This window comes from Salvelinus sp. IW2-2015, linkage group LG23 (genome assembly GCF_002910315.2).
Source record: "Salvelinus sp. IW2-2015 linkage group LG23, ASM291031v2, whole genome shotgun sequence".
In the NCBI taxonomy this organism is placed as follows: domain Eukaryota; kingdom Metazoa; phylum Chordata; class Actinopteri; order Salmoniformes; family Salmonidae; genus Salvelinus; species Salvelinus sp. IW2-2015.
In genome coordinates this window covers 5,114,685-5,132,310 of record NC_036863.1, presented here as the reverse complement: position 1 = coordinate 5,132,310, position 17,626 = coordinate 5,114,685, and the positions used below count along the sequence as shown (strand labels likewise).

The window sequence follows — 17,626 nt, the reverse complement described above, 5'->3', positions numbered from 1 at the left end:
AAATTGCCCCGGACCTCTCCTCATGCTCCGCAGAGAACCAGGACCTCCAGGAAGGTTTCAGTAAGGCCTGAGCCACTTCGCTTCCGCAGCACCGACCGGTATCCAAGAAGGTCAAGCCTGAGGCACTGGCACACCGCTATAGTGCCGCGGCTACACCCCCGGAAGACAAAACCTTTCCCCCCCGCTCCAAGATCATTAGCCCCTCTGCTGTTTGTCCTCTGTTGCTCCGTACCCTCCGTATTTTCCCTACATTTTCTGTGTCTACAGTCAAAACCATGTCTGACTGCCCCTTGTCTTCTGTTTCTAGGCCCATCCCTCCCCCCGTGTCATCGATGGCCAGCCAAYGTACACGGTGAGACGCCTCCTGAGGGTTCGACCACGGGGCAGGGGTTTCTAGTACCTGGTTGACTGGGAGGGTTATGGCCCGGAGGAGAGGTGCTGGGTCCCCGCTAAAGACATCTCGGACCCAGCCCTCATCGCTGACTTTCACTACCGGCACCCCAGTCAACCAGGTATCCGCCCAGGCATCCACCTGGCGTCCCTGGGGGGGTACTGTCAAGCCCTGATCTGTTTCACCTGTATTTGTGCTTGACTGCCCCCCTCCAGGTGTCACCCATCTTCCCCACTTATCCTCTGGGTTTTTATACCTGTGTTTTCTGTCTGTCTGTGCCAGTTCGTCAAGCTTACCAACGTTTGTCCTGTCCGCTCCTGTCTTTCCCCAGCCTCTCTTTTCTCGTCCTCCTGGTTTTTGACTCTTGCCTGTGCTGACCCTGTACCCGCCCGCCTGACCACTCTGCCTGAGCCTGCCTGCCGTCCTGTGCCTTTGCTCCACCTCTGGATTACTGAACTCTGCCTGTCCTTGACCCTGAGCCTGCCTGCCGTCCTGTGCCTTTGCTCCTACTCTGGAATATCAACCCCTGCCTGCATTGACCTGTCGTTTACCTGCCCCTGTTACAATAAACATTTTTACTTCACACAGTCTGTATTTGGGTCTTAACTTGATACTTGATAGCTTTAGTAGTAGTGCTGCATGTAATCAGGAAGTAAGATGGGATATAGGATAGTAGAGGACAAGGTTTGCAGTTCCCTCTTGTCTGATAGGACTAGTCAGTTCAGTGAGAGATCAGATAGAGAGATTATTCTGGACCCTCGAAAGGCTAATAACTTGAAGCTATCTAGCCTCAGCAATAATGTGGCTTCTATGGTCGACGCATGTAATAATCAATTAATCACTCCATGAAACAATCGTCGAATTGCTCATTTTTGCAGAGGAATTAGATAACGTGGCATGTCAAACGCTAAGCCAACAACACATAGTGATCAAAGTGCGGGGGGTGGGAGTACGTATAGGTGTGTGTTTGTGTGTGTTTGTTTGTGTGTGTTGTGTGTGTGTAGGGCGGGGGGGAGATGGAAGCTGGAGATACAGCGGACCACCCAACAATCTGACATCCAATCTGACCAACCCTCAAACAGGCTTTTCAGTTGACAGATGCTGTTGTCTAGAGAATCCTGTCATTTGTTAAGATGAATCTGGGGAAAATTCAAGGATATGGACCATACGCTCTCATACGGTTGGCTAGTTAGACGGATGCCTATGATCGATGACTAAGTCAACCAGCTCACTAGGTTGCCTTCATTGGTTAGAGTTAGGCTTGTTAATGGTGTGATTTTGTACATGGTTTTGTTACATACTGGGGTGGGAAGATAGAAAAGCCATATCCCTAAATTCATTTCAGATATCTGCGTAATTCTCCTAAGTAATGTCAAGTCATTAAAAAAAAGATGTATTATGAAACATTACAAACATTACCTCAGGCTATAGAGCACGGTTCCATCTGGATGGAGTCGAATCATTCTGTTTTTCACTGTGACACCATGGACAAAAGACTTCTTGTCATTTAGGAAGTAGGTGTCTGGGACCCACAGCTGATCCGCTACCCGGTTATCCAGGGTGAGATTGAGGGGAATCTCCGAGTAGGATAACCGCTTGTCTCGCCAAGCTTGCTGGAAATACATAGTCAATGTATAGTCCTGGAGGTGAGAGAGAGGGAGGGAGAGAGAGAGAGAGAAGGAGAGAGAGAGAAGGAGAGAGAGAGAAGGAGGAGAGAGAGAGAGAGAGAGAGAGAGGAGAGAGAGACGAGAGAGAGAGAGAGAGAGAGAGAGAGAGAGAGAGAAGAGAGAGGAGAGAGAGAGAGAGAGAGAGAGAAAGACATATAGATTACTGTGGGCCCAGGGATCAGGATGTTAACTCTAGAACAAAACTGCCATTTGACTAAATGTGTTCAAAGATCTTCCCACTACCTTTCAGATCACTTTCAATATTACATGATGTTGAGCTTAAAAGCAGAGGGATCATGTCAGGTAAAGGGTGACTAAGTGGTTTAGGGAGGAGAGAGAGGGGGAGAGGGAGGAGTGAGAGGGAGAGAGAGAGGAGAGGGGAAAGAGAGAGGAAGAAGAGAGTGGGAGGAGAGAGTCTGTATGAACCAGGGGAGAATCATTCAAGTTAACTTGACATGAGTTGTGTCTTTAGTGGCCTGTGACCATGACTCTTTGACAGAATTATAGACCTCTCTGTGACCCTCAAAACATTTATTTTAGCAATACATTAATATTGGTTTTCAATGTTGTCTGCAACGGCATAGTACTACTGCAAACCTGCATAACAAATCCCACCATGTCCAAATAAAAAAAGCATGTTTTGATTTCAGTAGCAAGAGCCTAAAGTTTCAGACCATCCCTTGGCATTGTGCATTCTCATCAAATGTAGTCAAATAGACGGCTTTGCCTAAAAGCTGACTGCACTGCATTGTAAAACAAGGTTTAAGCTAAAAATTTGTTTATATACATTATATATACAAAAGTATGTGGACACCCCTTCAAATTAGTAGATTTGGCTATTTCAGCCACACCCGTTGCTGACTGGTGTATAAAATCGRGCACACAGCCATTCAATCTCCATAGACAAACATTGGCAGTAGAATGRCCTTACTGAAGAKCTCAGTGACTTTCAACSTGGCACCGTCATAGGATGSCACCTTTCCAACAAGTCAGTTCTTCAAATTTCTGCCCTGCTAGAGYTGYCCCGGTCAACTGTAACCGTCGAGTGCTGAAGCCTGTAGCGCGTAAAACATCGTCTGTCCTCGGTTGCAACACTCACTACCGAGTTTCAAACTGCCTCTGGAAGCAACGTCAGCACTATGGTATGTCTAMTGTACATCTGTGTACCATATTGCATATTGCATATTGTACATATTGCATCATCAACAAGTTTAATAGAAAAACAAGCTCAAAAATATGCCCCCACATCATATATATTGACTACTTCAGGTTTTTAACATCCTCAGTAACTTAGCCTAGTCCTGACTCCTCATACGCAAGTTTACTGAGTTATGAGTTAATGCAAATGATGAACAATATTCTCCATTAAAACAACATTTGACAAAATTAGAGCTGAAGAGCCCTTTGCATTTCAGTTGAATAATCATGTGTGGGGTTAGTCAAGGAGCGTTGCAAAATGGTCAGAGTGAATTTGGAACAAACCAACACCCTGCTCCTGCCACGTTAACAATAAGAAGCACAGCAATCCATCCATCCATGAAAAATAAACTTGGGGAGACTTTCTGTCTCGGGGCACTTTTGTCACGACTGGCTCATCTTCTCCCAACACAGGATCTCAGGCTGAGCATTCATTTTCCATATGCCTGTTGGTTGCGAATATGATGACATCTCTATATCTACTGGGCTAAACGGACTGACTGGGAAGGGGGGCTTGAAAGCAAAGATTGTGCCGGTGAACTATCGTCACGTGACTCACGCCCAGCATTTCCCTCCATTTCTCCCCACATTAACTCAGTGTTTTGCTGCAAAGTTTGTTCCTAACATGTTTGCTGCCCAAACTATGTTATCGCTAGTCCTGTATCGCTAGTCCTGTCTCGCTAGTCCTGTCTCGCTAGTCCTGTAAAACATTGTGTATTGTAACATTGAAAGAACAAATGAGTCTGGTTATTATTATCATCGTTTTTTTATGTTTGTCATTCCTTTTCCGGAAAATGTTTTCATTGTTTATCGTAAATCCCCTATTTATATTGAGTAACGTGTCCATTGTTGGTCATTGTTATGTCAATTGAGTAATAGTATTGCATTCGAGGTGTGTTAACACTGTCTATTGAAAATACTAAAACCTGTTCTAGGTGTTAATGGTTTATGCTAGGTTAGGGCAGATATTTGTATCATTCAGGGGTGCTGCTTATTACAGAACTCTGACAGAATATATGCATCTACTCAGCTGTGTGAGTTGGGTGTTTTGCCATCATTTCCCTGCATTTGTATATTTTGTTGATAACCTCTGTATCCAGTTTCATCATCTCCTGCACTGTTAAATAAATACAGCCTATTTGTGTACCTGATCCTCTGATTCAGCTGCTGCTCCAAGCCAAACTAACCTGTCTTGTCTGGTCCTTTAATAACAAGGGGCCAAACTAACCAGTCTGCCCGGTCCTATATTAACAAGGGGCCAAACTAACCAGTCTGCCCGGTCCTATATTAACAAGGGGCCAAACTAACCAGTCTGCCCGGTCCTATATTAACAAGGGGCCAAACTAACCAGTCTGCCTGGTCAGGGGCCAAAGGTAAGTAAGGGATGGAGACACTGGTGAGTCTGCTGATGGCTGGTGGCGGTTGAGGATAACATACAATACTGTACTAAATGACTTAAATGTAAATGTAATGTACTAAACAGGCCACTGCACGTGCAGCCTCCCAACACTTGAAATAAATCCCAGTTGATCAGACATTATGTAGTTTGTGAAGACTCCATGGCAGCAAAGCCCAGCACATGTTGTTAGGCAYGCGAGTGAACGCAGCGAGAGATATTACATTTCCCTCTCCACTCATCAATACACACTAGCATCTAATCAAATCAAATGTTATTTGTCACATGCGCCAAATACAACAGGTGTAGACCTTACAGTGAAATGCTTACTTACAAGCTTTTAACCAACAATGCAGTTTTAAGAAAAATAAGTGTTAAGTAAAAAATTACAAATAAAAATAACAAATAATTAAAGAGCAGCAGTAAAATAACAGTAGCAAGGCTCTATACAGGGGGTACCAGTACAGAGTCAATGTGCGGGGGCAAAGGTCAGTCGAGGTACTTGAGGTAATATGTACATGTAGGTAGAGTTAAAGTGACTATGCATAGATATTAAACAGAGAGTAGCAGCAGTGTAAAAGAGGGGGTGTGGGGGGACAATGCAAATAGTCCAAGTAGCCATTTGATTAGCAGTTCAGGAATCTTATGGCTTGGGGGTTGAAGCTGTTAAGCTGTTAAGAAGGCATTTGCACCTAGGTGCTCCAGTACCGCTTACCGTGCGGTAGAAGAGAGAATAGTCTATGACTAGCGTGACTAGCGAGTCTTTGACAATTTTTAGGGCCTTCCTCTGATACTGCCTGGTATAGAGGTTCTGGATGGCAGGAAGCTTGGCCCCAGTGATGTACTGGGYCGTACGCACTACCCTCTGTAGTGCCTTGCGGTTGGAGGCCGGGCTGTTGCCATACCAGGCAGTGATGCAACCAGTCAGGATGCTCTCGATGGTGCAGCTGTAGAACTTTTTGAGGATCTGAGGACGCATGCCAAATCTTTTCAGTCTCCTGAGGTGGAATAGGCTTTGTCGTGACCTCTTCACGACTGTCTTGGTGTGTTTGGACCATGATAGTTTGTTGGTGATGTGGACACCAAGGAGCTTGAAGCTCTCAACCTGCTCAACTACAGCCCTATTGATGAGAATGGGGRCGTGCTCAGTCCTCCTTTTCATGTAGTCCACAATCATCTCTTTTGTCTTGATTACGTTGAGGGATAGGTTGTAATCCTGGCACCACACARCCAGGTCTCTGACCTCCTCCCTGTAGGCTGTCTCATCATTGTCGGTGATCACTGTTGTGTCGTCGGCAAACTTAATGATGGTGTTTGAGTCGTGCTCTTTGCTATGATCTATTAAATATCAGGCATGGTGTTCTTCTCTCTTTCTGATGAGAAAGTCTCTTGAAGTATGAACTCTCCCTTTTGGATTTGACTAGACTGATCTATCATATCAATCAGTCTGTGGTCCATGTACTCTACAGACAACACATCACAGTGAGATATTGTGAGACACGGGCTATGTATTGGCTCTAGTGTCTGCACTGTACCACAGTACCATGTTCAGTGTTACAATATTAGCAAAATAACTTGTTAACACATTATTAGTACTTTCTATGAAGACCCTGCAATAGAAGTGATAGAAGATGGAATGAACAGGCATTGTGTGTTTGAAGCAGGTTGGCTTACAGCAGCAGTATTCACATCATTATGACATCTCCTGCAATATGGAGGCTGGTGTGAGCTATTAGATAATCACTGTAGGCATTTCCTGCAATACACTGCATCTCTACACACTACTTCACCCAGCTGTCAAAACTTTGGACAGACCCCACATTTGAATAAAGAGTGCATTATGGCTGTGGCTTGTTAGGCTGAGGGATAAAGAGTCCCCCTTGTCATCCCATTGCTGTTATTGTATGGAAACAGTGTTACCTGAGAGAGGAGGCTTGCTTGGCATGATGATCCCGATGTGCCGCTGATGCAAATTTACTGGGACTGTAGTAAAACATGGAGCTCCTCAAAGGGAAGTGTTTACAGTCTCCATCTCTCTGGAGCAGTGTTACAGCCTCATCTCTCTGGAGCAGTGTTACAGCCTCCATCTCTCTGGAGGAGTGTGTTACAGCCTCCATCTCTCTGGAGGAGTGTTACAGCCTCCATCTCTCTGGAGGAGTGTTACAGCCTCCATCTTCTCTGGAGGAGTGTTATAGCCTCCATCTCTCTGGAGGAGGAGTGTTATTAGCCTCCATCTCTCTGGAGGAGAGGGAGTGTTACAGCCTCCATCCTCTGGAGGAGTGTTACAGCCTCCATCTCTCTGGAGCAGTGTTACAGCCTCCATCTCTTTGGAGGATGTTACAGCTCCATCTCTCTGAGATGCAGCTCCCTCTGGAGGAGGTTACAGCCTCCATCTCTCTGGAGGAGTGTTTCAGCCTCCATCTCTCTGGAGGAGTGTTACAGCCTCCATCTCTCTGGAGGAGTGTTCAGCCCCATCTCTCTGGAGGAGTGTTACAGCCTCCATCTCTCTGGAGGAGTGTTACTCCTCCATCTCTCTGGAGGAAGGCGTTTATAGCCCATCTCTCTGGAGGAGGGAGTGTTTAGCCTCCATCTTTCGGAGGAGAGGAGTGTTCTAGCTCCATCTTTCTGGAGGAGAGGAGTGTTTTAGCCTCCATCTTCTGGGAGAGGAGTTCTAGCCCTTATCTCTCTGGAGGAGAGGAGTGTTCTAGCTCCATCTCTCTGGAGAGAGGATGTTTTTTTTGCCTCCATCTCTCTAGAGGAGAGGAGTGTACAGCCTCAATCTCTTTGAAGAAGTGTTCTAGTCTCCATCTCTTTGGAGGAGTGTCATAGTCTCCATCTCCGGAGGAGTGTTTAGTCTCCATCTCTCTGGAGGAGTGTTCTAGCCTCCATCTCTCTGGAGGAGAGGAGTTTTATAGCCTCCATCTCTTCCCGAGGAGACGAGTGTGTTATAGCTTCCATTTCTCTGGAGGAGAGGAGGAGGTGATGGGGAATTGCTGCTGAGAATCACCAGAAGAGCAGTGCTAGCCAGTATCAGTGTGGAGGAAGCTGTCATAACAGCATTGTTAATGAGCATCACTAAGTTAGAGGAGAGAAACCGAGAGCTAGATTTATGTGAGCTGGGCTGCCTGTGAGGAAGACAATTATAGTCCCCAGACTCCCTCGCAGCTGTTGGCTTTGTATTGAGAAATCTCTTTAACAGATGGCTATGTCCGATGGTTCAGTGTGGCCCTTACCGCGGTCATAAAAACCAAACCTCCTCACCATCAAGAGTATGACTATGCAATATGAAGTTAGATCTTCAAGTTTAATTTTCATTTCTACCTTTTTAAAGTTTCCCCAAAAATGTTTTGCTCCTCTCAGACTCAGGGCAAGTGCTTCAGGCATGCCCTACCTCCGTAAGTGGCCACTGCAGCCTAAGATGCTGACCACAACACTCACGTCGCGTGCGCCTGCGTTGCCAGGCTCTAAAATAGAACTTGGTTCTATTTGTGATGCTTGACACGCTGCAAGTCCTGCCTCTCCCATCTCCTCAATGGTTTTTAGGAGCATATACCSATGTGCCATCTCCTCATTGGTTTTTAGGAGCATATACCCACCTGGGTGATTGAAAGATGAACTGAGGTCCACACTCCAGTCCAGTTGGTTGTGGTAATGCACCTTAAAGTTGGTTGCCAATCGCCATATAAAGTCCAAAGAAGAARAAGAAGCCTGAAGGAGGAGAGATTACTAGAAACAAACTCTGTTTACCSTTTTATCTGTGGATTAATTGTAGAGGACCTTGTGCATTTCAGGTAAAATAACAACCCAATGTTTATWTACCAGGACAAATTAGCTAGYAACAGCAAGCTAGCTAGCTAAATTGCCATACATGTTTAATGCTTTTCGACCTGTCCCCAAATTAATATAGTTGGTTCAGAGTTCGTTTTGATATTTCGACCTGCGTGTCCTGATCGCGTCTGCTGTGGGTGAACAAAATCAACATGCACGCGATGGCGCAAGCGCATGTGCTGTCTGCGAGCGGTCTCAACAGAATGCTAACTGAAGAGACACGTAGAGACACGGGCCAGACCCCARTACCTACAGACTGCTGTGCAATTAGAAATGTTCACTCAGCTGCTGACAGGAAAGTTTTYATTACAAATACTATTAAAGTCGTGCCGGTTGGCGCGACTATGGCATCTWTTGGTTGAAGCTCAATGTTAAATATAAATCTCCTTACCATCATGACTGAGCCAATATAACACCAATGACAATGAAAATGTGCAAATCATCTTCATTGGAAGCWCACAACACACTCCCCGCCTCTTGTCATGATCAGTACTTGACTTGGGCCGGAGCTGTCTGGAGYGCCATACCGGTCCTCATCTCCTTCATAAAACAAAGTGGCCTATCACCTGCCCAGATTCACACACAACAGCAAAAAAAAGGTTGATCGAAGTGGAATTAAAGCCAGATCTGCATTGAATAGCAATGGAGAGTGTGCATTCATATCCTGATTATGCTTTATTCAAGCTTATTTGACACTAGTCTGTGAATTCGGTGTATCCATGGCAGTAGACTGTTGGAGTCTGAGAATGCGCCAGYCTGAATGSGCAGAATGAGAATGCGCCAGCCTGAATGCGCAGAATGCGCTGTTCCAAGTTGTCAAATGAGGGTTCTTACGGTCATGAAAATCGTGGAAAAGTCATGGAATTGTATTATTGTGTTTTCCTTCTTAAATATATTATCAATCACATAAAAATCTACATATGAGCCATGATCAGAATTAGGTCTACCCTTCATTGAGAGATATTTCAGCATTAGGTAGCCTGTACAATAATGATAGACTAACTAAATAGACAATTTAAACCATAACTAGCCATGCTACAAGCTATCTTGCTAGTTAACTTTTTAGCTATAGGCCTAAGAATTAATGTTATTGACTAATTTTTGCCTTTCCACCAGCACTGTTGAGAAATAAATCTGACACCGTTATTTTAAAGCAGGTATTCCACTTATTTAACAGTAGACTATGTAATTCTTCTTTCTTCTAAGAATAGCCTAATTGGCAAATAGTTTCCATTCTGTGCATGAATATTTTGCCTTGTAAGGTTATAGATAACATGCCTTAGTATGCTACCTTGCTTTAAAGTAGCTTACCTTATCAATTGTATCTCTGATTCATTGAATGAAGGAATAATTATATAAAGACAAAAGTATTTGCAATATTTTATATCAAGGGTGGCCAACGATTCTCCAGGAGAGCTATTGGGAGTGCAGGCTTTTGTTCGAGCCCCACTCTAATGCACAACATTGTAGCCTAAACATCAGCTGCTCAACAGGACTTTGATAGGCAGACTCGGGTGTGTTTCAGGGCTGGATCAAACGCTTTGGTTTTTKCCCAAGCACTACACGGCTGATTAAAATCATCAAAGTTTGATGATGAGTTGGTTATTTGAATCAGCTGTGTAGTGCTAGGGCAAAAACCAAATCATGCACCCCGGGGGGCGGGACCGMATTTGGGAAACCCTGGTCTAATGAACCCACATGAAAAAAGATAGCTCCTGCACCTCTTTCATCCCAAATCAAGCACTGAGTACGCTTCATCCTCTGTCAACACATCAACTGTTTAAGAGAAGTAAACGTTCAATCAGTGAATGAACCAAAAAGGGCCATTTTGACCATTCTCTTTCATGTATAGTTTTTGACACCCCCTCCCTTTCCCGACATACACACACATTGGAGCGCACAAGCATGGTGTGTGCTGATATTMATTTATTAGGTTTCTCTTCAAAGAGACTTTGGGTTGGTTGGGCATTGTTGAGTGGCAATGGACAGCGAGTGTGACATGTAATAGTACTAGKGCGCGTGTCTTTCTACTAYGGAGGAGAGAACGSTAGAGAGACCCGCTCTTAAACTCTCCAGGAAGATGTCGTTGCCCTCATCTGTTAGATGCACGCCATCCCTATGGTATCCCTGCAGGCTTTTTTGTTCAAGCCCAGAGCTACCTCACCTGATTCTACTACTCAGCTGTTCATCAAGACCTCAGCTGTTCATCGAGACCTCAGCTGTTCATCGAGACCTCAGCTGTTCATCGAGACCATGAATAGTACAATCAGGTGTGGTAGAACTGGGCTTGAACAAGAAAGCCCTCATAACCYTGTAGCTCTTCAARAGCAATTGTGGTCATCCCTGAATTGTATTTACAAAGTTTACTATATCTGATGAATGTAMGTTTGATTGTAAATTGTATATTTAAGCAATAAGGCCCAAAGGRGTGTGGTACATGGCTTTGGTCTGAAGGTGAAAAAGAAAGGAAATTCATGAGCACCACATTGCRTACTTCACCCATGCYCTACTAAGGTTTTCCAGCACACAGCTTTGACCTACTACAGTACCTATGTTGGTTTATTGCACTTCCAACAATGTGTAGGCTGTATTAGGATGTATGTATTTWTAGACATAGGTCTATTTTAAATGTGTATTATTGTAGCGTCATAATCCTTATTGCCACAAAAAAAATACAAATACACACAACTTTAAGCTACACAGCCATTTGTCAGCGGTAATGCACTGTCCATTGMTCAGCACAGCAATTGATAAGMCAGGACCATGTTTGAAAAACAAGCGGTTCTGAGCTTATGTCAATTTTCCGCAGGTAAGCAAAACGTTACAGAATTCAGCAATGCAGACAGGCTCTATAGACCTCTAAATATATATGAGTGACTGTGTCGAACACACCCCCTACTGACGAAAAAATAGGTTATTAAAAATATGAATGTATCGTTAAAATAAAGATTTATGGAAACACAGGTAAGGCACCACATTACAACAAGACAAAACAACTCACTCAATCAAGTCTGGTAGTCTTGTAAGTATAAAAGCCAAGCTTGCTTTCATATCATATAAAAGCTTGACAAGGTAGTGGAATGGGGTAATGTCTGAGTGTGGGGTGGAAAGACTGCAATATTTTACCTTGTTTGCGGTACAAATCACATCATTGTGGGAGCACATCCTCTAAGAGTAAGAATTAGGCTGTTTGAGGAGRTTTGAATCCTAAGCAACCTGCATGCACATTGTTTGAAGTACAATAGACCAACATAGCTCCTGTACTTGGTCAAAGCTGAGTGCTAAAAACTCTTGGTAGAGCATGGGTGAAGTAGGTATTGTGATGCATCATGTGAATTACCTTTCTTTTTAAGCTTCAGACCAAGGCCTACTTCTCAATTAAAATGTACTTTTTTTGTTTTAATATTCAACAGGGATTAATCAAGTMTCCACATGTATCATTGTATAACCCTGTTCCATATCGCCGCAAATTGTATTTCAGATACAGTAAGTCGTCTTTCCATGCTATTGCTGCGTTTTGTTTCTGTTGGACACGGAGATTGAAAACAACAATGACAACAACAAAAAATATTGTTGAGKAGGCCTGGCACGACTGTCCTCGTTGGGCCAAAAACGCGGCAGGCACAATTTGTTTATTAGACAGCCTCGGGGGAGAGATGATGTCACTATCTCCCCCCTTCATGTCTGTTTATCTCTCTATCTCCTTCCCTCTCTCCTTTTATTTATTCCCCATTTCTGTGACTTTCCATGTCTATCTCAGTAGAGAAACCTCTTGTGTCAATCCACGTGCCTATGTTGAAGAAAATAAATCTTCTGACAATTTCACAGCAAGTATGTGAAGTCTGATCATTATTTCTTAATAAATAGGGAGCCACTGGAGCTACACTATCCATAAACTAGCTGGTGTTGGATCATGTTGGAAAGTGCTAGATGGTTTTGAAGGGTTTATGATAAAAGCTGAATTGGAATATCTCACACGGCATGGCAACCAAAGCCTGGTGGTATGAAAGACAGGGGGATTTTAAAATGCTGGTATGTAAGACAGGGGGATTTTAATATGCTGGTATGTAAGATAGGGGGATTTTAATATGCTGGTATGTAAGACAGGGGGATTTTAATATGCTGGTATGTGTCACGACTTTCGCCGAAGTTGGTGCCTCTCCTTGTTCGGGCGGCGTTCGGCGATCGACGTCACCGGTTTTCTAGTCGCCACATTTCATTGTCCATTTGTTTTGTCTTTATTGTACACACCTGTTTTCAATTACATTATTTGTTATTCCCTATTTAACCCTCTGGTTCCCACATGGTTTTGTGCGTGTTTATTCGTTGTTAAGTGTTCTCATTGTCTGTGAGCTGGAGTATTGTTTCCCTGCATGGAATTAGTGTTGTTGTTATTTTCGAGTAAAGTACGTTTTTACTCAGTCCTATGTCATGCGCCTGACTCCGTCCTACCTGCTGCACAGTGACACCTGACAGACAGGTTTTTTTTAATATGCTGGTACGTAAGACAGGGGGATTTTAATATGCTGGTATGYAAGACAGGGGGATTTTAATATGSTGGTTGTAACACAGGAAATGATATGTCTCTTTAAAGGATTTCCATAGGGTTTGACCTTAACAAGATGCCTGAATCCTAAAGCAGCTTCACACTCTTCTCCTGTCTATGGGATATAGTTAGTGAGAAGACCCATCCTTCAACCAGATGTCCACAGAATGGTCTAATGTTTACTCACTTCAGTCAATGGAAAAGGCACATCCCTTCACTACCTTACTCCATTCACACAGCCTAGCGTATACAGCAGCACTGCTGACTATCCTAAAAATAGAYGACAGATTTATAGCCATAGCTGTATACCATATATCCACCCAGTCCCCTGGGATACTTGTATCTGGGTATGTGTGGGATTCAGACTGTCTTTGAACAACAGCTTGTCCACACTCCACAGAATATCTGCCATGGACTGCCATTTGTTGCCCCAATGCCCTGTGAAATAAAAACACAATAAAAGGCTGCAGGGTGAAGTGGAGAACCAACCATAACCAATCTCAACGTATAGAAATGTCATTCTCAATGCAGCGCCATATATTTAGAAAAATCTAAGTACATGGCTCTGGTCTCAATGCAGTGTGTGTGTGTGTGTGTGTGTGTGTGTGTGTGTGTGTGTGTATTTGCAGGATGTTTACTCCTTCATTTACTGAGACCGAGCAACAAAAAGAGCATGTTCTGGTTCGATATGATATGGATTTCTCAGAGGCATTATTCTTCACTGAGGACTAAACCTCTTATAGGGGTCTGTCAGTTTTTTTCTTTCGCAGATGATTTCCTAAGTATAGCTGTTGGAGAGTAGATGGCATTTCAGTAAAGCACTATCTCTCTAGGGCCTCTCTACTCCTTCAATATTTAGACATACACTGAGTGTACAAAACATTAAGAACATCTTCCTAATATTGAGCTGCACCCCCTTTTGCCCTCAGAWCAGCCTCCATTTGTCGCAGGCATGGACTCTACAAGGTGTCRAATGCGTTCCACAGGGATGATAGCTCATGTTGACTCCAATGCTTCCCACAGTTGTGTCAAGTTGGCTGKATGACATTTGGGTGGTGGACCATTCTTGATACACAAGGGAAACTGTTGAGTGTGAAAAACCCAGCCSCGTTGCAGTTCTTGACACAAACCGGTACACCTGGCAMCTACTACCATACCCCGTTCAAAGGCATTTAAATATATTATCTTGCCCATTCACCCTCAGAATAGCACACACAATCCATGTCTCAATTGTCCCAAGGCTTAAAAATCCTTCTTTAACCATCTACACTGATTGAATTAATGTTTTTTGCACTCAGTGTAACATTCAGGGCTTTTAAAGGTGAATTTTKCTGTTTGTGATTCCAGAGCACAAGCCAATAGCTCTGCAGTTGGCACCAGTGCAGTTAACTTCTTATGGCTGCAGGGACAGTATTGAGTAGCTTGGATGAAAGGTGCACAGAGGTGCCCAGAGTAAACGGCCTGCTCCTCAGTCATAGTTGCTAATATATGCATATTATTATTAGTATTGGATAGAAAACACTCTGACGTTTCTAAAACTGTTTGAATTATGTCTGTGAGTATAACATAACTCATATAGCAGGCAAAAACCTGAGAATAAATCCAACCAGGAAGTGAGAAATCTGAGGTTGGTTGATATTCAACTCATCGCCTATTGAAAACACTGTAGGATATGGATCTGTTTGCACTTCCTACGGCTTCCACTAGATGTCAACAGTCTGTAGAACGTTGAATGAAGTTTCTACTGTGATGTGGGGCCGGATGAGAGCTGTTTGAGTCAGTGGTCTGGCAGAGAGCCAGGTCCTGGTCACGCGCATTCCACATGATATCGACTTGTGTTCCATTACTTCTATAGACACAAAGGAATTCTCCGGTTGAACGTTATGAATATTTATGATAACAACATTCCTAAAGATTGATTCTATACTTAGTTTGACAAGTTTCTTCGACCTGTAATAATATAACTTTTGAAGTTTTTCGTCCGACGTGCCTGGACCTGCCACGAGCGTTTGGATATGTGACTTAAACGCGCTAAAAAAAGTAGCTTACTTGGACATAAATTATGCGACGATTACCGAACAAACGACATTCTTGTGAAGTTGAGTCCTGGAAGTGCATTTCCGACGAAGAATCAGCCAAAAGGTAATGTGAAGATTTATAATGCTTTTTTATGAGTTTTGTTGACTGCAACAATTTGGCGGTAACTGTATTGGCTTACTTTTGTGGGCTGAACCTGTTCTCAGATTATTGAATATTGTGCTTTTGCCGTAAAGATTTTTGAAATCTGATACAAGCGGGTGCATTAAGAACAAGATGTATCTTATTCTATGTTTAAAATATGTATTCTTTCACAAGTTTATGATGAGTATTTTATGTATTTGATGTGAGCTCTCTGCAATTTTCTCCGGAGTATTTTGGGAGGCGATTTTCCTGATCCCATGGTCGCCAATGTAACCTGAGCTGTTTTGGGATTATAAATATGACTTAATCGAACAAAAATTATAGTTATTGTTATACATGAAGTTCCTATGAGTGTCATCCTGATTGAAGATCATCAAAGGTTAAGTGATAATTTTATCTCTCTTTTCCTGCTTTTGTGACTCCTTTCTTTGGCTGTTTTCTGTTGGCTCTTGGCTGTTTTTTTGTGTATTTTGCGGTAACTAACATTAATCGTTTGTGGGTGCTTTCCGCTGAAAAGCCTATTTGAAATTGAACACTTTGGTGGGATTAACAACAAGATTACCTTTAAAATGGTATAAGATACATGAATGTTTGAGGAATTTTAATTATGAGATTTCTGTTGTTTGAATTTGGCGCCCTGCACTTTCACTGGCTGTTGTCATATCATCCCGTTAACGGGACTGCAGCCATAAGAAGTTTAACTGACTGTATGCAATTGATTCGATATGATTTGTGCATCTGCAGACCTTTTTTGTTTCCCAGAATAACGTTGACTTGAGTGGCAATTCATGTAAACAAGGAGGAATGAGAAGGGGGTAAAATGATTAGGGCTCTTTACACCAAGGGGAAGAGGGGAAGTTGTCATTTATGGACATCAGAATGTTAGCCAGCCTAACATTAGAGATGAGCCTTTCTCTCCATGCTATTTCTCACACTAACTCGCCTCTCATCATCCTCGCTCACTCTGTGTGTGTAGTCTAAGTATCAGTGCAGCTGTGTGTATGGCTGAGTGTGGGTCTGTGTTATGCGTTTCRGAGGGTTGTTCTGCCAAGCTTCTGCCTTTCCATAGCCTCCAAAGCTATAGACAGCTGTCCTCTGACTCCCACACACAGAAAATAATACTCTTAAGGAAACATAGCTGGGAGGCTATGGAGGTCTGAGGAGCAGCCTTATTGCTATTCCAGTAGCGTAGCGAAAGCAAAACCCAATCTCATATTGTCAACAACGAGATAATGTAATACATTGACATTTATGGATCGATGTCAGGAGGCGAGTTATCATCATGGAAAAGGCCATCCTGCTGTTTCTGACCCACATTTCTCAGTCAGCATGGATCGGCCACACTTGAGGCTTGCACATACATCCCTGAACAGGAACACCCTTGAAGAAGCAATAACTCCTCTCAGTTGGTGTGACTTACAGGAGAGGGTAGGAGGCTTCGCGTCAGGGGGGGCAATGACAAGTACAAGGATAACCAAGGAGTCAGGTTATTTCTGAGAGAGATTGAATCTTTCCTCACAAGCACATTTCAAACCCAAATGAGAAAATAGACACATCTAAAATCAGATGATTAGGGACAAACTGCTGGTCTAGGTTGATTATCAGCAGCTCTAAGACAGGAATGGGACTTTGTATTCTGTCTTAATGTGTTGTTTGCCATCAGAGGTTTATGCAAAGTCTGCATCAGATCATTCTATTTGTTCATGCGACTGTTTTATTGCACTGCCAGTGAAAGCTGAGATCAGCCTCTACAAGCTCATTTGAATCTACCATAGGGGTGCCACCTGCACCCCCGTTACCATTATTTATTATTTAAGTAGCAAGTTCATTAAGATCAAATTCTTACATTTACAATTGATGGTGCCTACCCCGCCAACCTTAAGACACGCAAGTGGCACCCCCCGAGACGCCCAACACGCGGAAGACCGTGGGCGAGCCACGCCGTCGCTTTTTCTTTTGGGTGTGTTTTTCGGGGACGCCAGACGGATCAAAATGAAACTCAAAGTAAGCGTCGTAATTACATTGTACCCTAAAGGTCCAACTTTCAATAATTGCATTCTTTAAACATGCATTATTTTCATTTATTCACCAATGATGTGAGCAAATAAAGGTCCATAAAGAAGAAACGGGGCTTGACATACTGAGTTCTGCTGTTCTGTCACAGTGACGTTGAGTCTGGAGAGGAGCCTGCATTTAACATCTCTTTGAGCAAATTATACATGGAGGTGTGTGTGTGTTTGATGTATTGTGTTGTGTGTGTGTGTGTGATGTGTTGTGTGTGTGTGTTGTGTGTGTGTGTGTGTGTTGTGTGTGTGTGTGTGTGTGTGTGGTGTGTGTGTGTGTGTGTGTGTGTGTGGTTTGTGTGATGGTGTGTGTGTGTGTGGTGTGTGTGGGTTGATCTGAGCAGAAAATCGAACACA

General features: G+C 43.4%; 1 protein-coding gene across 1 annotated transcript in view; it reads right to left on the bottom strand.

Annotated features, from left to right (window-relative positions):
• LOC111951204 (gamma-aminobutyric acid receptor subunit beta-2) overlaps positions 1-17,626 on the bottom strand; it is a 102,511-nt gene that overhangs the window by 60,929 nt on the left and 23,956 nt on the right. Inside the window, exon 4 of the mRNA XM_023969271.2 lies at positions 1,811-2,031. Within this exon, the coding sequence (XP_023825039.1) occupies positions 1,811-2,031 (221 nt within the window). The remainder of the gene's footprint in view (positions 1-1,810; positions 2,032-17,626) is intronic.